General features: G+C 50.6%; 1 protein-coding gene across 1 annotated transcript in view; it reads left to right on the top strand.

Annotated features, from left to right (window-relative positions):
- Window positions 1–23,834, top strand: part of LRFN2 (leucine rich repeat and fibronectin type III domain containing 2) — a 181,367-nt gene that overhangs the window by 124,490 nt on the left and 33,043 nt on the right. The window contains exon 2 of the mRNA XM_058733829.1: window positions 15,078–16,502. Within this exon, the coding sequence (XP_058589812.1) occupies window positions 15,103–16,502 (1,400 nt within the window). The 5' untranslated portion in view covers window positions 15,078–15,102. The remainder of the gene's footprint in view (window positions 1–15,077; window positions 16,503–23,834) is intronic.

The raw sequence follows: 23,834 nt of genomic DNA, 5'->3' as shown, positions 1-23,834 counted from the left end.
TAATGAGAAGTTCAGTGGGGGGGGGAGGGATTTGCCCCTTGCAAAGAGGAAGTATAAATAGAGTGTTCCTGAAGAAGTACTCTCATGGTGAAGAAATAGAAGACTTTGTTACCAAGGACCCCCAGTCTGAGGGGAGACAGCTCTGTCTTCAAGGAGCATCAAGGGAGACACAACCCTGTTGCAGGGACGCCAGTCTGAGGGGGGAAACACAGCCCTGCCCTCAGGGAGCCCCAGTCTGAGGGGGAGACACAGCCCTGCCCTCAGGGAGCCCCAGTCTGAGGGGGAGACACAGCCCTGCCCTCAGGGAGCCCCAGTCTGAGGGGGGAGACACAGCCCTGCCCTCAGGAAGCCATAGTCTGAAGGAGGAGACATGGCCCTACCCGCAGGGAGCCCCATTCTGAGGGGGAGACACAGCCCTACCCTCAGGGAGTCCAGTTTTTAAGGGGGAGACACAGCGCTGCCCTCAGGAAGCCATAGTCTGAAGGAGGAGACATGGCCCTACTCTCAGGGAGCCCCAGTCTGAGGGGAAGACACAGCCCTGCCCTCAGGGAGCCCCATTCTGAGGGGGAGACACAGCCCTGCCCTCAGGGAACCCCAGTCTGAGGGGAGACACAGCCCTGCTCTCAGGGACCCCAGTCTGAGGGGAGAGACACAGCCCTGCCCTCAGGGAGTCCAGTCTGAGGGGGGAGACACAGCCCTGCCCTCAGGAAGCCATAGTCTGAAGGAGGAGACATGGCCCTACCCGCAGGGAGCCCCATTCTGAGGGGGAGATACAGCCCTGCCCTCAGGGAGCCACATTCTGAGGGGGAGACACAGCCCTGCCCTCAGGGAGTCCAGTTTTTAAGGGGGAGACACAGCGCTGCCCTCAGGAAGCCATAGTCTGAAGGAGGAGACATGGCCCTACTCTCAGGGAGCCCCAGTCTGAGGGGAAGACACAGCCCTTCCCTCTGGGAGCCACAGTCTGAGGGGAGAGACACAGCCTTGCCCTCAGGGAGCCCCAGTCTGAAGGAGGAGACATAACCTTGTCCTCAGGGAGCCATAGTCTGAGGGAAAAGACACATCCCTATCCTCAGGGAGCTCCAATTTTAGGAGGGAGACACAGCCCTTCCCTCAGGGAGCCCTAGTCTGAGGGGAGACACAGCCCTGCCCTCAGGGAGCCCCAGTCTGAGAAGAGAGACACATCCCTGTCCTCAGGGTGCCCCAGTCTGAGGGGGAGACACAGTCCTGCCCTCAGCAAACCCCAGTCTGAGGGGGTAGACACAGCCCTGCCTCAAGGACCCCAGTCTGAGGGGAGACACAGCTCTGCCCTCAGGGAGCCATAGTCTGAAGGAGGAGACACAGCCCTGCCCTCAGGGAGCCCCAGTCTGAGGGGGAGACACAGTCCTGCCTTCAGAGAGACCCAGTCTGAGTGGGGAGACACAGCCCTGCCCTCAGCAAACCCCAGTCTGAGGGGGGAGACACAGCCCTGCCTCAAGAACCCCAGTCTGAGGGGAGACACAGCTCTGCCCTCAGGGAGCCATAGTCTGAAGGAGGAGACACAGCCCTGTCCTCAGGGAGCCCCAGTGTGAGGGCAGACACAGCCGTGCCTCAGGGAGCCCCAGTCTGAGAAGAGAGGCACAGCCCTGTCCTCAGGGAGTCTCAGTCTGAGGGGGAGACACAGCTCTGTTTTCTGTGAGTTTGAGTTTGGGGAGGTAGGCAGGGCTGATTTTGCGTCTATCATCTGTCAGCTGTCCCCTACACCTCTCCCTCTTCCCTCATGGCTGGGTCTATCTGGCCTTTAATAGATTGCAGTCTCCTAGAGAACAGAGAGGAACTATTTATTCAGACTCTGTATGGAGCCCAGCACAGCAGGTGCTCAATAAATATTTATAGGTGCTAATGATTTTGCCCACTAAATACACATAACCTAAGTGACAGAAGTGTAATGAGCGTAGCACACAGCAGCTGTTCCAGCGGCCATTGGTAGTAAGAAGCAGGGTAGAGAAGGAGTTCACTAACAAACTGGAAGCGATCAGAGAGAGGGAGTGGAGGGTCCTCCTTTTCTGTGGCTGGCACAGCAAGTGAGCAGAAAATACTCCCAGTACAAAAAAAATAAATAAAATTAAAAAAAAATCTCAGCCTCTTCTCTGGGCCTAGAGGCATCCTATGCCCAAACTACCCCCAAGCCTGACCCTGGAATGGGAGCAGCCAGTTTGGAGGAAGATTTCAAGCGTTGCTTCCTGACCCCAGCTTTACTTGCATTAACTTCTACACACGTGACCTACAACAACAGAATTTCTTCCACTAGTGGCAGAGATCCCTGGGTGTGCAGAATTCTAGAATATGTTTTACGTTTTAGCTTTCTATTTCAGTGGCAATCCCAAATCCATTCTTTACGAAAGACGCTTTTGAGAACAGCCAGTTGTGACTTAAAGACAGTCACAGAATAAGAATCATAATGGGTGACCCTGTTTTGCGATTTCACTATGTGCTCAGCTCCGCTTAAGTGTGTTTTACACGGAGTGACCTAGCTAATCTTCACAACTCTGTGAAATTATCCAGTTTCACAGACAAGGAAACCAAGACACTGAGAGGTCAAGCCAGTTGCCCATGATCCCATGCTAGTAACAGTCAGGATTCAAGTGCATGAGGTGGCTTGACTGGAGAGTCTGTATGCTTACCACTAGTCACCTTGCTTCTAGGTCAAGCTTTTTAAGACAGCACTTCTCAAACCGGGACCTCCAAAAGGATCTTCCCTTAAAAAAAAATTCTGTAATTACTCAGCTGTGTTAGACTACCACAACACCTTGAATCTGTGTTCTTCTAGAATGTTCTCATTAAGACAACCATCCCTAGCTGCTGAAATCCTACCACCTATCATGTAAGGCCACAATCAGTGCTACCTTCTTCCAGAAGTGTCCCATTGCCCTAGTTAGGAGGAATGTCTTCTGAAGCATTCCCATTGCATTTTGCCATCCTTCTATCTTGAGATCGGTGTTGTCCGTGGTGGGGTAGGGTTTATCTGGGTTGGGAGTCCAGCTCTACCTCTTGCCTTTGTCTTAATTCATTGAGCAAGCTTTGTCAGCTTCCTGAACCTCAGCTTCTCCATCTGTAAAATGGGCAAGTAGTATTACACTGTCAAATGGTTTAAAGGAGAAAACGTGTAGAAGGAGCCAGACTCACCAGACACTCTGTAAACAGTGCCCCCCCCCAACCCCACTGGGTTACAGTTATCTAGGTAGTTATTTTTAAGCTCCTCCTGAGAAGAGGGGGGATGTCCTGTCCAGTTCTGTCCACTCCCATGTCCTGCATGCCCACGTCCCAGCAGGTACTCAGCAGAAGCCTGATTAAATGATGAAGTCCCTGCTGCTGAGTCAATCAGGTCCCCTGTCTGGGGGAGTCGGGGTGGGGTAGAGAGTCGTAGGAGGGAGGAATTGGCTGCAGTGTTCCAGATCTCCACTCCAGATAGTCTCCAGGGAAGAGGACAAAGGAGAGAAGAAGGAGAGGACAAAGAAGACTGGCAGAGACAGAGGGAAATGGGGAAGGATGGAAGGTCATGGAGAGAAAGGGGGACAGGAGGAAAAAGGAGATAAAAAGGGAAGGGAGAGATGAGTCTGTAAACTGAAAAAGAAAAAAGGAAAAAGAGAAACTTTGTGGGGCTTTCAGACTTGAAGACAGAGAGGAGACTTCCATTTCCCACTCTTGACGGGCTGGGGTGATCATGTGGCCTGAGTCTTCATTGCCCCACCCGAAATCTCATCCAATGGGCTAGAAATGGACTTGAATAGATGACCCCTTCAACACACACACACACACACACACACAGAACCAAATTGCCCAGATGAGGAAACTGAGGCACAAGGAAGAGAAGGGGCTTGCTGAGGGTCCCGGGCAGGGCCAGGATGGGGACGCGGGGCTTGGAAACCCTGCACCCCGCTCTTCCTGCTCCGCTAGTCCTTACGTGGGAGTCAGGACGCTCACATTCCAACACGAAGAAAGACAATATTAGGAATGCAGAGAGCAAATCCCAGGGTAATGGAGCCTGGTGTTTGCAATAAAAATTTAAATGTGCCGTCCTGGTGGCGACAGTGACTTTTATCTGATCAGCCTGTCAGCGCTTAAGAAGGCCGGCACTGTAAATGGCAAAACCAAATTGAATTCATATTTACTGCCCTTGAATCTGTGGGGTTTATTGCTTCCAATGGATTAATCTCTCTCTTCTCTCCCTCCTCTTCCTCCTTTTCCCGCCCCCCTCCTGCTTCCTCCTTGTTTTTCTTCCACTTCCAAATGGCTTTATTATCTGCCAACTCATTGGGAAAGTTGACAGGAGAGAAGAGCACTCTTTCTGAGTGTAGATGATTTTCTATCTGTGCCTCCAAGTACACTCTCCACAGCCCTGCCCTGCGGCCGGGGAGGCTGACCTGTGTGGCAGCTTCACGCAGGCCCCCTTGTTCTCTGACTTCCTGAGTTTGGCTGCTGGAAGGTACCAGCAGGCGGTGAGAGGGCAGCATGGGAGAGAGGCCCTTCCTTCCCGGGCCCGCTCCGTCCCAGGCTGCAGTTTGTCAGTGAATGTGTTCTCTACACAAGCCCCACAACTCCTGTTGCCCGACTCTTCTCCCATGGCTGTAACACATTCCTAAAACTGTCCTCTGTCTTTACTCCTTCAGGCCTGGGGGGCAAAAGGATAAAATCCTCTCTGTTGCCATTCCCTGGGTGCTACACCACCCTTCCAAGTCTCCCCTAACCCTGCCCACACCCCTGAACATCGTCCCTTCACTAAACTCCCTTCAGGCAGCCCTTAGACTCTGTCGGCCGTTTCCTCCAAGGACTCTGAGGGATAATGTGTCCCTGCCCCTTGTCCCCAGAACTGGGAGGACACAGGAGAGCATCGTAACGAAGGGACAGGAGGACCTTGTTCCATTCCCTTATTACAAAGTGGGAGGAAGCCTTTTTTCTCTTATGGCTTTTTCTTAGGCCTTCTGTCTGCTAGGGAAATTGTGGGGGTTATAAGACAGCAAAAGTAGCCCCGACTAAGAAGTCCTCTTGCTTTTGTGTGTCACTTTATAAGTCGAGGTTGGTCATCAGCTGAGGATTCTGTTCCAAGTTCAAGGAAAGACCAGACAGACCTTGGAGGTGAACATGGGATTCTCTATACCCATGTTCCTTCTTGCGGGAAGCAGGCCTGTCCCCGCCACCACAAACAGGCAAGATGAAACAGGCAAAAAAAAAAAAAAGAAAAACCCTCCCATCAAGAAGCCGATTTGATTGTCTAAATTCTTTCTGTTTTAATAATCAGAGGTGTTATTAGAAGCCCAAGATTAAATATGCCATGCTTGATGTCCTGGTGAATGCATAATAACAGAGCAGGGTAATAACCACAGGCCTTTGTAATGAGACCTTCTCAGAGTAGCCTGTGAACTTGCATGATACTCAGCCCAGGGCTGCCCGGCTGAACCCCAGCTGTCTACCCACCAGGCAGGACTGCTTCTTGGAGGTCTGGCCTTCACCTGAGCCCCCAAGACTGGGGTGAGGAGAAGGGCTATAGAGGGAACAGAAGGATAATGCTAAGGCTAGCTTCAGGTCCCAGAGACAGAACTGTGAGCAGATGCTTGGGATAGAGACACTAAACATAGCCCTGCCCTCAGGAAACCCAGTCTGAGGAGGGCAGACACAGCCGTGCCTCAGGGAGCCCTAGTCTGAGGGGGAGACATAGCCCTGCCCTCAGGGAGCCCCAGTCTGAGGGGGGAGACACAGCCCTGCCCTCAGGGAGCCCCAGTCTGTGGGAGAGATACAGTCCTGACTCAGGGAGCTCCAGTCTGAGGGGGAGACACAGCCCTGCCCTCAGGGAGCCTCAGTCTGAGGGGAGACACAGCCCTGCCCTCAGGGAGCCCCAGTCTGTGGGAGAGATACAGTCCTGACTCAGGGAGCTCCAGTCTGAGGGGGAGACACAGCCCTGCCCTCAGGGAGCCTCAGTCTGAGGAGGGCGATTTAACTTCTACCTCTAGTGACCTTCAAGTCTGATATCCTCATCAGATATCGACCCTAAATTATGTTCTCCAGCTGGAGTGAACTTTAATGCTATCTAGTCATTGCCTACCCTATAGCCTGGATGGCTTCAAGAAGAAAAGCCAATTTTAATTTTAGCCTGAGCCAAACATAATGAGGAGAGTAAATCATAGTGTGAACCTTCCCTAGCCAAATGGAAATGAGTTTTGGATTATCTGCCGTTTTGAATTATCCACCCCACTGCTCCTTTCATTAGCCCAGTCCCAGAGAGGACCACACACGGAGGTTGCTCCCCGAGTGTGGGGACCAGGGAAAGGTCAGGGCTCTTGGGGGCAGGGTGCTGTGAACCCAGGGGTGCTCTGTGATTTAAAGCAGGGAAGGATTAAAGGGTTAAGATGGCAGGGATTGGGTCCTTGGACATGAATTTTTGGCGGGGAGGCTTTGAGCAAGGGAGAGAGGACCAGACAGGCCCTGGTGCCTGGAAAGGCATCCCTGTGGATCCATACCCTCCATATTCTCCCTCTGAGGTACAAAAGGGGTGGTCCACCAAGCTTTCCAGAGCAGGACTGTTGTGTGAGTCTTCAGGTGATAGAATCCAAAAAAGCGTTTAGAATGGGGGCAGGGGGTATTTTAGAGAAAACATCTCGGAAGTCAGGACTGAATCAAAAGCAAAAATCTCTCTGTGTGAGACCAGAGCTCCCACACACTCACCCAAGGGCCGGAATAGAGGCTGACGAGCAAGAACAGGGAGGGAGGTTGAGGCCTAAACTGATGCCGGGAGCCGCCAGCCCTGTGGGCTGTCTGTGTCCCCTAGGCAGGGACGGATCACCGGCAGCCATGGAGAGGAGCACATTTGCGGTGGACGACACGGCAGCAAAACAGCATTTGTTTCCATCAAAGCCGGACAAACAAGCTTGCTCCCTCTCCCTGCCTCGCATGCCATCGGCTCACAGGCAGCCTGATTCACATCCAGGCCCCCGTTCCTAAAAGCAGGCCCTCCTTCACCCACACAGCCCTCCATTCAGGCAAACACACCCGTTCCCTCACTCACTTGCTCACCTCCATTCATGCAGCACCCCCTCACTCACACATGAGGCGCCTGCAGGCGCCTGATCAGTCAGACATGCCAGTTCCCGCACACACACACCCCTCCGTTCGCGTTCCAACCCCGGCATCCACAGGCCACACGCGTCCACACATGGGCCTCCGTCATCCACGTTCCTTCCCACAGTGGCTCGCACGGGTCTGGAGACCAGAGGGCTGGCCGTGAACACGCTGGGTAGAAGACAGGTGCCATTCATCCATTACCGCCAGTCCTTTGTGTGGGAGCTAAGATCTTCTTCCTTCACCAAGTTGCTAGTTTTACGTGTGTGTGTGTGTGTGTGTGTGTGTGTGTGTGTGTCTCATTGACAAGAACGTGTGTGATTTTCGTATCATTTTTTATTTCCGTGTAGCTGACATTTCCACAGCGGCCCAAGCTCAGCTGGTACCTTATGTATGAGAGTAATCACTAAGGAGTTTGCCTCGAGCTGGGTTCCCCAGAAGTGGACCCAAAACAAGGATTTGAATGCAAGTGCCTTATTTGGCCGGTGGCGTCAGGACACCCAGGAAAAGGAGTAGGAGGTGAGAGGGGGAAGGGAAGACAGCCAGTATCGGGTGAGAAGAGCAGGAGGCAGCAAAGGGCATCTGGGGCTCACCCGGGACCACTAGGGGACGGAAGAACGTGCCTCAGCATCATCCCACCCCAGGAGGGGAGGAGCCGAGGTATGTATCCTCCACCCCTCTCATGGGGAAGCTTTGGTTGGAAGCTCCCCTCTGGGGCATCGCTTCTCCAGCCTCAACAAATCAAAATGGACGGGGTGGCAAAGGTGCCCCCGGGGTTCAGCTGGTCATGCTAGAGCACTCATTCATTCAGTCCACTACTCATTCATTCTCTCATCAAGCATGTCCCACATGCCTGCTCTGGGCCAGGTACTGAGCTTGCTCCTGGGGATTCAGAGCTGAACAAAATATGGTCCCTGCCAAGAAGGGGTTCCCAGGTGAACGGAGTATGAGACAGAGAAACACGTAATTACATTGCAGCACAATAAAAGCTATCATGGATGCATTAACACGGAGGCATAATGCTGTCATTGAGAACAGAGAGGAAGCGGTTCTGAGCTTAATAACTTACTTATGCTAACAACTGCTTATCTTGCACAATAGAAGTTTAAACAGAGCCTAAATGGGCTCATTCTGCCCTTTTGATGTTTGAGACATTATTACCCTCTTCCGTTCCCGTTGCCTGTGCTATCGCAGACCGCATTTTAAAAGTAGTTTGTGCAGAACTTTGGGGGTTCCGGATGTGGCCTCTGCCTCCATAGGTTTGCTTGGGGACAGAGCGGCAAAGGATTTTGCCCATCCTGCATGAGTGTCTTTCTGTAGCCAAGAAACTAGGACCTTCGGAGGGGCTCCCTTGGGATTTGGCGCTCTCTCTCTCTCTCTCTCTCTCTCTCTCTCTTTCTCTCTTTCTCTCTCCTCTCTCTGTCTCTCCCCTTCCCCCATTCACACTAGAAGCTGTGACTCCAACATCAAAACAGGCGTTGCTGCCTGAGGTCAAAGACGATGCCTCTCCCATCAGACTGGGCACTCTGAGGTCTCAGCTCTCTCTCTCCAGCACATACTCCTTAAGCTTGCTCCCTCCTCTCTTTCTCAGGATTCTAGAAGGATCTCTCTACAGGGCAGCATCAGAGAGGGGGCTTGGGAAATCAGCTCTCTAATGCTAACTCATTTTTCTTCTCCTTAGAAGAAGCCCCAGTCTGTTTTCCTGAGGGCCTGGGAGGTAGAGTTGTTGGAGATGGGGCTGACAGGGCTTGAAAGCCTTGCACTGGAGCCAAACGTGGGGCTGGGGGCAGGGCCACCACCTGCCAACTCCTAGGCCAAAAAAAAAAAAAAAAAAAGCAGCCCCATCAGCTCTTGTCTGGAAGTGAGGTTTCCTTTCCCCATCCCCTTGCTCCAGAGCAAGTCCCTCCAGGGCTCGCCTGGAGTGGTATGATTTATGGGGAGCAGCAGGTGCCCCAGGAGGGGGAGTCTGGGAAGAAGGCGCAAGCAGCGGCCTCTCCTGACAGATCTGAACCCCTCCCACTTTTATTAATTCACACTTTCCTGGCTGGGAGCACCCTGGAGGGGCCATTTCTTTTTACCTGAAGCCGAGGCAGGCATCTTACTTGATTTACAGGCTCCAGGGGCGGGTGGCTCCTTGGCTGGTTGCTAAGGTATCTTTTAAATGGAAATCAGGGTGGAGAGATATCACATATATCGTGCCAGCCATCTGCTAAATGTTGCCTCTTCTGTCTGGAACAGCTCGAGGTGGTTCTGACAGGGAGGCAGGGCCCAGGGGCCGGAGGGAGTGGGGAGGAAAGTCTGTGGTCTCACCATCAAGGGAAGGAACAGGAACTTTCCGTTTCTGCCGCCATGTCCATTAGTTTTCTGATTTCAGCCCTCATCTTTCTTTTTCCCTTTTGTTTTAAATATAAAATCCCATCTGGAGATTCTGATTACAAACCATCAGCCTAGTTCCACACGCTATATTTATTGCCAGTATATTTAAGCATGTGCATGCATGTGTGTATGTGTGCGTGCGCATGTGCGTCCTGTGTGTGTGTGTGTGTGTGTGTGTGTGTGTGTGTGAGACCCACTGCCGTGAAGCCTGACAGGTGGGTCTTTCTGAGCCAGTTAGGGCTCTGCCTCTGGGAACACCATCCCTAAGCAGGAAACACAAGAGCCCCAATTTAGTCAAACAGCTGGGCCGTCACAGGTTACTAAGCGATCCCATAGTGGCAGCAGCAGGATTCTCTATGTACACCAGGCACATGGAAGCCTCTGGAGGGACCTGCTCCACTCCAAGGACAGCCTAGAGCCTGACAGTCCTCAGTTCAAACCATTGCTTTTCTCGGGGTAGCTGGGAGAGTTTGGGCCGGCCCAAACCTCTTTGAACCTCAAGTCCCAGTGGTTAAAATGGGGATAGCAATACTTGAGGCCACAAGGTACGGGAGGGTGGGTTGTCTCCTGCACAAGGTTATCCAGCGAAGGGGCCCTACAAATGCCCTGCAAGGACACCTGTTCCTAATTGCACAGGAATACCTTAGGGACCAGGGGCAACACTCACCTTGCAGAGTTGCTGGGAAAACCACCCGAAGAAACCCAGGCAGGGAGGAGACATTGTTCCTGCCCAGAGTTGTGCAGATTCTTGTGGGCACTGCCGGTCCTGGGTAGAGTGTTTCTCCTCCTCTCCTGGGTCCTCTGTCTGCGTCTCCAGGCAGCCCCTGCCCCGCCCCTCCCTCTCTTCCCCTCCTCTCCCCTCCCCAGGCCCAGGCTCATAGACATTCTGAGCAGACGAGCTCTTGCTCCTCTGCAGATAGATTCCTCTGCATGAAGGCTGATGCTGACATTTGATACCAGCATCCATGTCACTGCCTGGCTTCTGATCCCCATGCACCTCTCTCAGCTTTGCCCACAAATAATCCCATAGCCCCTCCTGACTGCTTTCATCCGCTCGCTCCTTTGTTCCTGAAACCAAATCTCTACTCCTAATCTCTCCCTCTCTTAGCTCCCCTCTGCCACCTGCCCCATCCAGACATGCTTAGAGGGACCTAGTGGCTCCTTCCAGCTCAAATCCCTGCTCAGGAGAGGGAGCCCCCACTCTGGGGGTGCACTAATTACGTGCATCCACACGCTCCCCTTGCCTCCCTCCCGACTTGGGGTTTAAGCTGCTTTTTGTTGGGCTATGGGAGTATTATAAGTGATGGTTCTCGGAATACAATTTTAATTAAGATTCAATAGTCACCTTCTCTGTCAGTAAGCTTCCATGCTGATTACTTAAAATATATTTACCCAGCTCTATTATGTCACAGATTTGAATTCATTAGACACTTGTTAATCCTTAACAAACTTTTTAAAAATAAGGTTTGGTTAACATAATTTACAAAGACAAAACTGTCTGAAACAATGGGCCCTGTGCAGGGTGTACATCCCAAAGTGCCCGGGGCTTCCCTGCTTGCGGCCACTGCCACCCTCTATCAGAGGGCAGGTGACAGGACCAAGGATGGGCAGGCCCAGAGGATGCAGTAGGATGGGGCGGTCTGTCCACATTGCACTGATGCAGCCCAGACAGCAAGCCTTCTAGGGCACAGGGCAGGGTCAGAGAGGGTAAAGGAAGGACCCAGAGGGGCAAATCAAAGAGATATAGCACAGGCCACCAGCAGGCTTGGCCCTGGACTCATAAGAACCTGACAGATATTACCACTTCCTATGTATGCCGTGTTGTGTAAATGTTGGAAGTGCTGCTTAGCCTCGGGTCACTTCAGTGTTTACTGACAAGAGCTTATAAAGAGGAAGCCTTTCTCTTGGGACCATAGGCTTTCAGCACACTACCTCCCTCTCTACACATGCACACATGCATGCCTCCAACTTAACCAAGGAGGGACATCCTTGGGTGTGGCTGTCCCTGGATCCCCAGTGAGTTTAAGGGGTACTGTTCACCTCTACTTGAGCAGACACAACAGCCAGAGACATATGGACTCCCTGACTCCATGACCATGGTGAGTCATGCTGGGCAGTGCAGCTGTTGGTTGCCAGAAGTTGTTTCTGAAGTTTCTGCCATGACCGCACCTCTCCATAAAGATAGTCTTCTCACCTGACTAACCAAATGAACCCTAAACAGTGTTAATACAGACCTCGGAACCTTAGTGACAATGCCAGAAACTGGCTTTGTTCAGTACTATACTTCATTCATTCATTTAATTGATATTTACGGGGCACTTACGATGAGCTGGGTGTGTGCAAGGCACTGGAGGACAAGATAGGTAAAGTCCCTGTCTTTTGGAGTTTACGGTCTATGAAGGCAGATAGCTGAGTAATTAAGGAATTATAATGAAAAGTGCAGTGAGCATGTATGTAGGACAAGCATAGAATAAGGAGCACATAGCAGAAGGGTTTAATTTGGTTGAGGTTGTGGAGAGGCTTCCTGGAGTAGGTGGTGTTGAAGCTGAGACCCGGAGGTAGAATAGGAACTTGGCCAGGCAGGAGTGGAGTTAGGGAGAGAGGCCAGGAAGAAACCAGAGCATGTTGGAAGTCCTGGAGGAAGATCAAGCATGGCATTTATAAGTGAGAGACGTTGAGCCTAGCTGGGAAAAGAAGAGCGATGGAACAGAGGGTGGTAAGAGATAAACTAGGGTAGTGGCCAGAACCAGCCCTTGCAAAGATTTGTTCTTGTGCTAAAAATATAAGAAGAGGGTCAGCGCAGATGGAGAAGATTCCTGTTTGTTTTATCAGGCTCCAGCTAAGTATGAACCTAGAAAGCCCGAGCTCATTTGAGCACAGGGAAGGTGGCAGGTGGAAATCTTTCACATGCAGACACCCCTGGGCTGGATGTCTCTGGTGAGACCTGGTTCAGGGTCGGATGATAACCCCTCAGGTCTGTAAAGCAGGGACTGGCAGGGTGGATGGCTGCTCATGGAAACCCAGAGCGGAACTGTGTGGAATTAGGCGTGTTGGCAAAGGCTTGATGAGGGTGATTGTAATGAACAAGATGAAGAGGGGGAAAAAATCCTCTACAACAGATATTGGCAAACATTTTCTGTAAAGGGCAAGACAATACATATTCTAGGCTTTGCTGGCCACATTATATCTGCTGCAACTACTCACCTTTGCCATTGTAGTGTGTGCCCACAAGCACGCACACACACGCACACACACACACATAAGACATAGCCATAGATAATATGTAAATGAATTGAACATGACCATGTTCTAATAAAACTTTATTTCCATAAACAGGTGGCAGGCTGGATTCGGCCCTTGGCTATAGTTAGCCAACACCTGTTCCAACAACACTGTCCAATATGGTAGCCAATAGCCACATATGGCTAGTGAGCACTTAAAATGTGCTCTAAGTATTAAATACACACCCAATTTTAAAGACTTAGTGCAAATAAAAGAATGTTAAATATCTTGTTAATAATTGTATGTATTGATTACATGTGAAATAATATTTTGAATATAGTGGTTTAAATAAAATATATTATCAAAATTTATTTCATCTTTTTCTTTTTTACTCTGTATATGTCTGCTAGAACATTTAAATTACATTTATGGCTAGTAAATTACATTTCTATTGGACAGCGCTGAGCAGAAACAACACTCTCCAGATGGAATACAGATTAAGTCTTTGGCCCTTGAAGGGTCTTAGGTGGGAGATTTACCCTGAAATAGACACAATAATGAAATTCACATCTTCACAATAAAGTAATATCTAATTGGAGTAGGTTTTTAAATTTACCATACAGCCTTTCAAATCAGCTGGCTGTTTTTTCTGTGTCTGGGCTTCTCAAACTGGGAGCTATGGAGCCCTACTTCCTCAAGATATTAATGATTGTTGCTCCCCAAAAAGAGTATCTTTAGCTAAAAAAGGCAAAGCAATGTAGAATTAAACATTAATCTATTTTCTTTACTGCAGCAGAATTTCTCAACCTTTCTGCACTTGCTAACGCATATCGAGCTTTTGCGAGAGCAAGAGAGAGCAGGCAATGTGTCCCCAACTCGGTGGCCTTAGAACGCCTTTCTTGCAGAACCCTAGTCTGCACTGCTAGAAGGCAGTTTGAGAGCGCTGGTCTGCGTGAGGCTACACAACCCGTGTGCAGGGATTTTCAAAAGTCCAACTCCATTGATGTTTTCAGCACTACATAAATGGAGCCACAGCTAGTACAACATGGAATAGTGAGAAAACTCTAAGATTTGGAAGCACAAAGACCTGAGTCAAAGGCCATTTCTTCCTTCCCTAGATATCCATTCATGCAAAAGCACAGACTATGTGCCAGGCAGTACTTTCGGCCTTTGAGTATGTAGTGGTGAATAAAAACAAGCCCCTACGTCTTGGGGCTCTGTTGCCAGTGCAGAAGACAAGCATTAAACAAGACAAGTAGGTAAAATAAACAGACAGGAGGTTAGATCGTGATCAGTTTTAAGGAGAAAATACAAAGTAAGGAAAAGGGATGTGCACGTCAGGGTGGGGCGTCGGGAGGGAAGGTGACTTTTGAGTGAACACCTGAAGGAGGCTATTCAGCGGTGGACAAGTTCTCATCTATATACACAGATAAGCCCTTCCTTATGACAGATGTTCCCAAAGCCCAAATGAGATGATGTACCTGAAGGTCTGGGCAGAGGACCCAGCACAGAAGAAGTTCATGCCTTTGCTTCCTGTCTCACCCCTCTTCTGCATTTCCCAAAGATTCACCCACTGTATGGACTCTCCATGGTGAAACTTACCTATAACCAGTTCCCCAAAAACCCCAATAACCAGTTCTCCAGGGGTCAGCTCTCTCCCTGTCCATGTCCTTGTTCCTAAGGAATGCTAAGTCTAAACCAATTAAGAAAGGAAAACTGCGGGGCGCCTGGGTGGCTCAGTCGGTTAAGCGTCCGACTTCAGCTCAGGTTGTGATCTCACACTCCGTGAGTTCGAGCCCCATTTCGGGCTCTGCTGTCAGTCCAGAGCCTGGAACCTGCTTCAGATTCCGTGTGTCCCTCTCTCTCTGCCGCTCCCCACTCACACTCTCTCTCTATCAAAAAAATGAATAAACAACAACAAAAAAAGAAAGTAAAACTGCTTCAAGATACATCCATAACACACTTTTCAAATCTGATGATTATTATTTGAACCACTGGTATGGATTTGTCCCTCCATTCATTCCACACATTTATAGCGCTCCTACTGTGTTCCAGACACTGTGCTAGACGTGTGGGATAGAGCAATTCACAAAACAGATCAAAGTAATCTATCCTTGTGGAGCTGACATTCTCGTGGGGGAGATAAGAAATATTCCATAAATATAATTAGTAAGTAAATTAAATAGTCTGTTAGAAGGTGATGATAACTAAGGGCACGGGGGGAGTGGAACTGTATGAAAGGGATTGGTTGGAAGAAGAGGTTAGACCTCGCACGAGCACAGGCCATTCTCTGCTGCCCCCCTAAGGCAGGGGTTTGGGTGACCAGTGAAGCTCTGGTGGGTCATTAGGAAGTGGCCTCTTGACCCTGACCTTGTGTCCCTCCCTTCTAGGCACCACGGCCTGAGTGACCAGACCATGGAGACCCTGCTTGGTGGCCTGCTGGCGTTTGGCATGGCGTTTGCTGTGGTCGACGCCTGCCCCAAGTACTGTGTCTGCCAGAACCTGTCTGAGTCACTGGGGACCCTCTGCCCTTCCAAGGGGTTGCTCTTCGTGCCCCCTGACATTGACCGGCGGACGGTGGAGCTGCGTTTGGGTGGCAACTTCATCATCCACATCGGCCGCCAGGACTTCGCCAACATGACGGGGCTGGTGGACCTGACCCTGTCCAGGAACACCATCAGCCACATCCAGCCCTTCTCCTTCCTGGACCTCGAGAGCCTCCGCTCCCTGCACCTGGACAGCAACCGGCTGCCCAGCCTTGGGGAGGACACCCTGCGGGGCCTGGTCAACCTGCAGCACCTCATCGTCAACAACAACCAGCTGGGTGGCATCGCCGACGAGGCCTTCGAGGACTTCCTGCTGACACTGGAGGACCTGGACCTCTCCTACAACAACCTGCACGGCCTGCCCTGGGGCTCCGTGCGGCGCATGGTCAACCTGCACCAGCTGAGCCTGGACCACAACCTGCTGGACCACATTGCCGAGGGCACATTCGCCGACCTGCAGAAACTGGCTCGCCTCGACCTCACCTCCAACCGGCTGCAAAAGTTGCCCCCGGACCCCATCTTCGCCCGCTCCCAAGCCTCCGCCCTGACTGCCACGCCTTTTGCTCCACCCTTGTCCTTTAGTTTTGGGGGGAACCCGCTGCACTGCAACTGTGAGCTGCTCTGGCTGCGGAGGCTCCAGCGGGACGACGACCTGGAGACCTGCGGCTCCCCCGGCGGCCTCAAGGGCCGCTACTTCTGGCATGTGCGAGAGGAGGAGTTTGTGTGCGAGCCGCCTCTCATCACCCAGCACACGCACAGGCTGCTGGTTCTGGAGGGCCAGGCGGCCACGCTCAAGTGCAAGGCCATCGGGGACCCCGGCCCCCTCATCCACTGGGTGGCCCCTGACGACCGCCTGGTGGGGAACTCCTCAAGGACCGCCGTGTACGACAACGGCACCCTGGACATCCTCATCACCACGTCCCAGGACAGCGGCGCCTTCACCTGCATCGCCGCCAACGCCGCCGGGGAGGCCACGGCCATGGTGGAGGTGTCCATCGTCCAGCTGCCACATGTCAGCAACAGCACCAGCCATACGGCGCCCCCCAAGTCCCGCCTCTCGGACATCACTGGCTCCAGCAAGACCAGTCGGGGAGGGGGAGGCAGTGGGGGCGGGGAGCCGCCCAAAAGCCCCCCGGAGCGGGCTGTGCTCGTGTCTGATGTGACTACCACCTCGGCCCTGGTCAAGTGGTCGGTCAGCAAGTCGGCGCCCCGCGTGAAGATGTACCAGCTGCAGTATAACTGCTCCGACGATGAGGTACTGATTTACAGGTGAGCCGGGGGCTGTGGCAAAGGCAGGGAGGTGTCTGGCAGGAGAGGGAGGAGGAGGAGATGGGGAGGGTGTTGAACTGTTCCCACCTATACCCCTTCTCCCCAGAGGTGCCTGTGGGATTCTTGGGGCAAACTGTGTCCTCTGTGCAGGTAAGAGGACATAGAAATAACTTCGACTACCTGCCCTGGGGGCAGCCCCAAGAGATACGTGTCAGAAGGACCAGCCCTCTGAGGGCGTGGCTGTGATAGGTGGGCATGTGGCTCTGAGCCTCTGGACTTTCTGGGTTTTGAGCCCCAGGTGGGGGACACACAAGAACAATGAGGGGAGCTCTTGGCCAAAGGATCTAACTCCTCCAAGGAGGAATGAATCTGGCCTTCATCTGGAATCGCATGTAGTCATGCTTAAGGCTTTGAGGCCAGAAAGAGTAGACTTTGGATCATGACCCCACCACTTGCTACCCATTTAATTCTCCTGGGCTGCCTCAGTTTTCCCTACCTGTAAAATGGGGAGAAGCCATACCTGACTTAGGCTGGACATTTGAATGCAGGTAATCGAATCCAATTCAAAGCGGTTGAAAAAAGAAAAAGGGGAAATGGAGACATAGTGTGTTGGCCCAGGTACTGTAAAAGTCAGGAAGCTGCTTCGGGCTCAGCTAGATCAAAGGACCCACCAACGTCCTGTATTCTCAGAGTTTCTTACATTCCCTAAGTTCCATTTTCTTCTGGTTTGGCTCACCCCCATGCAGTCTCTTTCCTCTGAGCTTCCCTCTGTCCCTTTCCCAGCTGGTCCCACAGAAGCCCTGGATGAGCTCTGATTGGCAAGAGCAGGTCACGGTAGCCCCCTGGATATTAGAGGTGGGGCCATCTTGCCCACCTGTGCTGACATCTCTGGGCATGATCTCCTTTAACTGGAAATGGAGACAATGAAGTTGACCTTGTAACTTTACGGTGAGGATCAAGGGGGTCATTTCCTGGGCCTGGTAGAAAGGGAGGTTAAGACTAAAAAGCTGCACTTGAATTGCCCCTCAGTCATTCAGAGGGAGGGAGAGAGGAGCTCACAGAGGGACAGATCCAGGCCAGAGGGTCCAGGCTCTGACCTCGGATGAGTCCCCATCTCAGCCAGCCTTGGTTTGCGTTAACCGAGAAGCATATGGCCTAGTATCTTACTGCTCAAGGAATGCCTGGTCTCTCCTGAAACCCTGTGTATTTTATTGCGTGCCTTTAAAATGATTATTCTGAGAAGGGATCCCATGGGCTTCGTAGACACCCGAGGGTCCATGGTGCAGGAGAGGTCAAGAGCATTGAGATTTCTTCTGGCCTCTGTCTCAGTTGCTGAGTCTCTGGATCAGGATGCCTGAGAGAGAAGAGCTCACAAGGAAGGCATTCATTCACCAAATGGAGTCCCGGAGACCGAAGGGGGGCGCGTCATGGAAACTGATAGAAACCAGGGTACTTCCCTGACTGGCCTATGCTTGGCTTGTCTGGACAGCAGCTCCTCCCCTCAGGATGTGCAGAAGGCAGCATTAGACCCTATTAAATATATACATGTGAGCACATATAAAGAGATCTATAGATAGATCATTAAGCCTAATAATACACATATGTAATTTTCTAATGATAAAAGTAATAGTCTGTAGTAAATTTGAAAAATACAATGACAAAGAGAAATGAGAATTACCTGTAATCCCACCACCTAAAGTTACCCCGTTTTCTTTCTCTACATTTTATCTCAATTCGAAATGATATTTATGGCCAGTCTAGTTTGTACTTCTTAATTCTTTGCACCCAACATTATACTTGCTTAGTTCCCATGGTAGTAAAAATATTTTCCATTTGCCTCTACCACAATTTCTTTAACTAATCTTCTATTGTTGAACATTTGGGTTTCTCATTTTCAGCATGAAAAGCAGTGCAGCCATGGCTCTTTGTACACAAATAGATTTGTGCAGGTTCAGTGCTGTGCTTGGCATATTTTTCTAGGGGTTGAATGACTGGTTTCATGAGTAAATTATAATCTTTACACATTCCGTGTAAATATTTATCGACCCCTCCCTATGGAAGGGGACAGTGCCCATTTCGACCACACCTTCGCCAATGATTGAATATATAATTACTTTCATCTTTGCCATTTTATAAGTAAGAAATGGAACTTGTTTTAATTTGCATCTCTTTGATAACTTGTGAGGTTGACCTTTGGAAAATAAGTATATTTCTTCACTTGTGAATTTATTATATGGTCTTGACTTTGGTGAGAAGTGTCAAGGTGAAAGGCGACCAGCTCTGAGGCTTGCACCGGCATAGGATTACACAGGCAGCATGCCCCTATCATACCCCTCCCCAGGGGACCCAGAAAGCCAGGCAGGGACACAGGAGGGGTTGGGGCTCTGCTTCTGAAGTCACTCAAGATGGGAGTTCAACCTGCTTGCATTTGGTGATTGAGAACCTGGAGACACTAGGTTCTTAAAAATAAATAAAATGAATCTATCAGAAACCTTGGAAGGGCGCCTGGGTGGTCCAGTGGGTTGAGCGTCTGACTGTGGCTCAGGTCATGATCTCTCAGTTTGTGAGTTCGAGCCCTGCATCAGGCTGTCTGCTGTCAGTGCAAAGCCCACTTTATATTTACTGTCTCCCTCTTTCTGTCCTTCCCTGCTTTTTCTCTCTCTCTCTCTCTAAAAAATAAGTAAACATTAAAAAAAAAAAAAAAAAGAAAAGAAAACGGAATAAAAACAACAACAACAAAAACTGCTGACTTCCTCTGAGCTCAGTCATGGGGACCAGGGGAGACAGAGCTCAGAAAGATTTCCAGATAGTGCATGCACATAGTAGGTGTTCAGGGTACACGCATCACTATCATTATTAGTAAAAGTAATAGTAATGGTGAGAGGAAGACCATTATCTTGTCTGTGGCGCTTGGGGGAGGAAAGGAAAGGGAGGGCTGAATACATACTTCGGTCTTTAACAAGACAGATTTCTAAAATTGGAAACAAAAAGTTCAGAGTGAGTCTGTAGTCAGTTGATAGGAGCGGCCCTCGCTGGTCACCTTGGCTGTCTGCTCACTCTGGTCTGACACGTGGCTTTCCAGGCCGTGTCACATTCAGGGCTCCCAGGCATACTGCGAGACGTGGAAAGGGCCGAGAGAATTAGGAAACTCTCCCAGGCTCGGGCAGCCAGAAAGAAGCAGGACTGATTTGAAATGAGGCCGCTCCTGGAGTCACTGCTAGACTCAGCCCTGTGTTCATGCCGCCCAGCATCCTAACAGCAACTCTGAGAAAGAAGGAGACTCCAGGAAGGAAACTGAAGTTTTAGACAATGAACTGTCCCCATAAGAAAGAAAAGACACCGGTGGCTGCATGGTGGCTTCTGATGTGCACCAGAAAGTGTACAAGAGAAGGGAAGAAAGGCCTGTATCCAAAGATGAGGAGGAGAAGGTGCTGTGTGGAGAGAGCTAAAGACAGTTGAACGGGAGCTTTTTAACCCCCTGTTCTAGCAAGAAGGAAAAATGACAGCAGTCTGCAGGTTGGGAAGGAGGTTGCAGGGAGACTAGACCAGAAGCTGCGGGCCAGCCTGGCCTTTTCGGATTTGCCCCCACTCTCCCCAGCAAGGAGACCAGCAGCACAAATAGCACAAATCTGTGCTACGAGCTTACTTGTGCCGCGCGCCGTGTTTTAAGGGCTTTATGCACACCGATTCATTTAGTCTTTACTATACCCGGGAGATGAGGGCTACGATTATGCCACTTTGCATATAAGAAACTTGCCCAAGGCGTTGCACAGGGGTAAGTAGCAGAGACAGAATTGGGATCCCAGTCACCTGGGTAGGAAAAGCCCTATACCTTGCAGAAGGAAATAAGGAACATGAGTGCTGGTCCCCAGTCCCTGAGGGTCACGTTCAAGACTAAAGGAACACTAGATGAGGTTCTCGAGCTGTGGGAGTGGTCCCGAGGCAGCATGGACAGAAAGAGAAGTGCCTCAGATGGGGAAAGGGCGGATATTCTGCTTTTCCAAGAATAGACCGCGTAAATCATAGGATGCTAGGCTGGGCATGGAGTCCCTGCCAAGTTCTAGAAAGGATTTCACAACAGATGGCGGCAAGCCCTGAGAAGAGAATGCTGATTGCCAGGCCCCAGCGTGGATTCACATGGGGAAAATCCTGCCTAATTACTGATCTGTCTTCAGGAGACACTGTGGACCCGCAGCTCTCAGACCTGCGTGCTTCCAAGCCATTTACGAGGCTGCACTCCTCGGTTGACACCCTCCTTGTACAGCGATTCTCCGGTAGACCCTACCCCCATGTGGCCCCACAGGGAAGAAGAGTCGAATCTCTGGGGTGCTGAGTGCCCTTGGAAAGCATCCCAGGAGTTTCCATTGGCTATGACTCACAACCGTAAACAGAGCTCCTCACAATTTTATAGGACACTTGACAAAATCTCACACTGTGTTTGGGACAAAATGGAGACACGCGTGCATGGTGAAATGGGCTTGAAACTGTTCAAGTAACCAGACTGATAAATTAATGTGAACATGCAACAAAGCCTCTACCGTGTGCCTCAATTTCTGCCCCCATTTCTGTTCCTCTTGATACATTTCCCTCTTGTCATGGATAATGATGCGGAAAATGTGTCTTCCCATTGGTTCAAGGATTCCATTGAACAAGCACAGGGTGAAGAAAATCTGGCTCAACTGGAATTCTGTGCAGCATGGGCTCTGGAGTTTTAGTTGATCTCAAGGACATTATAGCCCCAAAGTGATGGAGCCACTAAGACTCCTATGGTTTTGATTGTGTTAACAGAAATAAAAGGCTCAGCTAGGGAGAGATTACAATTCTAACCACGGAATCATTCGAGCTGGTCAGAGCAGCGATGTAGAGTGTTTAGCACAGGGTGGCGCAGTCTTAAGAATCATTTTACCAATTGCAATGTGTCCAGAGATCAGTTGATGAGAGTGGGATTCTAGAAGCTGGTGTGAGATGGACAAAAGTTACCTTGGAGAGGAGAGGACTTAGAAAAGAAGTCGTAACTCCCTGAGCTTATTCAAAGAACTCAGGAGTAAAAGATTGGAAAACACACGCACAAACGCACACGCATGCATATGCACTTACAAAAGTAAGCATCAGCCCATTACAAGAAAAAAGCCCGACGGCAGCAGCTTGATGTACTTTCTCACTGCTGTCCATCTGGCTGCGAAATTTAGTGTTGTATCCTTCTTCCTCTCCAGCATGTGTTTTCACGTGTACTCATCTCTGTACCCCAGCTCCTAGTAAGTCCTGGCCCACCCACAGCTACTGAATCAACCTTCAGTGAACTGAACAGAATGGAAATGAGCATTAGAGCCGCCCAACAGCAGAATAAGTAAGAGCTGCCACAAAACAGCAAGCCGCCCATGCCAGAAAGGTTCAAGCAGAACCTTGCTGACTTCATGCTGGGGACACTGGGTGGGCAGCCCGACGTTAGGTGAGTATGGAAACATTTGACTTAAATGACCCTAGCTCTGGTAGTCTATGACTCTTTTTAAGATCTTTTTAATCCCATGATTGAGGCAGTATGGTTATCACTTTTGCTAAATACACCTGCTTTTACCAGTTGGGGCCACTATGGCATCTTACCTCCCAGGGTTCGGGTGTCCTATCTCATAGGGGTTTGAGCCCCAGGGCCTGAAGTCACAGACAGGCTTTTTGGCAGAGACTCAAATTGTCCAACAAGAACTGGACACAAGTCATTGATGGGTCGCCACTGACCCACACCAAGGGCCCATAGAAGCCCTGGGATGCTGTGAGCAGTGTCTGAAAACATCAGGTTCTATTCTGCGTATCAGGAAGGGGGAGCAGCCATGGGTAACTCAAACCCAAAACATGGGTAACTCAGGATTTCAATTTGACTATGAAATAGGGTCTTGCTCTTTTATCAGATAATTAGCTCCCTAGTTATCTAATGCTTCCCACTGACCTCCCAAGGCATTTGTCTTCCCTGCGTACACATGGCTGAGCCCCACAGCGCCCTGGCATGTTCCCCGTGTGACTGGGGAGGGCCGACTCTCCCATCTCTATGCCCCAGGGCCTGCCCTTTCAGGAAGTATCCAACATTAATGAGGGCATTGTCAGAGCCAGGAGGGGTCACAAGGGCAAGAGGCAGGGTGGCAGGAGAGGAGTCAGAAAGAGGGGAGCCTCCCTTCCCATTGGAGAAGCCAGCAGCCCATCCAGCTTAGCCTCATCCCTGATGTGACATGGAAAGTTAAGTGCTCTGCGTGTCATTATCAGCCCAAGTGACATTCACAAACACTTGTCTCCAAGAGTCATCGAGAACATCTGTCACCAGGCATGATGTTGCAACTGTCCCCAGGAGGGCCAGGGGAACAGCAAGCATGCTTCTAAAACACAGTGTGGAATTAGCCAGCCTTGCCTCCCTGCTGTTTATTATGCCATGGTCATCAACATGTAGGGCAAGTGGGGGATGATGAGAAGAGAGACCCCAAAGGTGGGGCAAGACAGCAGCCATTTCATGCCCCACCCCCGTTCCATCTGCAGGCCCCCCTTTCCATGCCGTCTTCTTCCATGAATGTCAGACATGACACCACCACCCCTATCCTGGGAAGACTGTACCACCCTACTAAGTTTTGCAGTGCTGGCGCTGGGGGCATCTTCTACTGTTGTTCTGCCTTCCATCGAGGCAAAGGATAAGAGGGCCAATTCCATCAGGTCCCACCCCATCAGGATCTTATCAATCAACACTTGAATGGAGGTCCATTCCCTCCCCATGATAATACAGCCATGTCCACCATGGGATGGAGGGAAATTTACTAATGAAGCCGAGACCTTGTGGATGGGGGAGAAACTGATAGGAGAAACACGTGTTCCCTACACAGAGGGGGAGCCCAGGTCTATAAAACCCTCCCCCTGGATGAAGAGAGGTTCTTTGACTCAGCTGATTCCCCAGACACCCAGCTTCTACTGAAAGTTTTGACTGAGCTCCCACAGGTGAAAGAAGAAAAAGATGTAAAGGAAGAAATAGGGGTGCATGGGTCGGGGGAAGTTCCCTATAGCTTGCTGGTCAGGACCACAATGAAAACCAGCCTGCCTTGGATTTTATAGTTTTCTAAGTTTCGTTCACACTGTTAAGTTACTGAAAGCTGACATCCACAAGGGAGGGATGGACAGGACAGATGCTCATTTTATAGGTGGTGAAACTGATTGTCAAACGAATTGAGTAGATTTCCCAAAGTTGCAAAAAATCAGACTAGAAGTGTGGTCTCCTTTCTAGTCCCAGGTACCATGGGACTAGTTACCATGCTGTGGGGCACATCTCACTAAGAGCACATGAGTTTTTGTTAAGACTTGGGC

The sequence above is a fragment of the Neofelis nebulosa genome, chromosome 6 (assembly GCF_028018385.1).
Source record: "Neofelis nebulosa isolate mNeoNeb1 chromosome 6, mNeoNeb1.pri, whole genome shotgun sequence".
Classification (NCBI taxonomy): domain Eukaryota; kingdom Metazoa; phylum Chordata; class Mammalia; order Carnivora; family Felidae; genus Neofelis; species Neofelis nebulosa.
The sequence above is the reverse complement of the archived record's forward strand: the minus strand, read 5'-3'. Positions and strand labels throughout refer to the sequence as shown.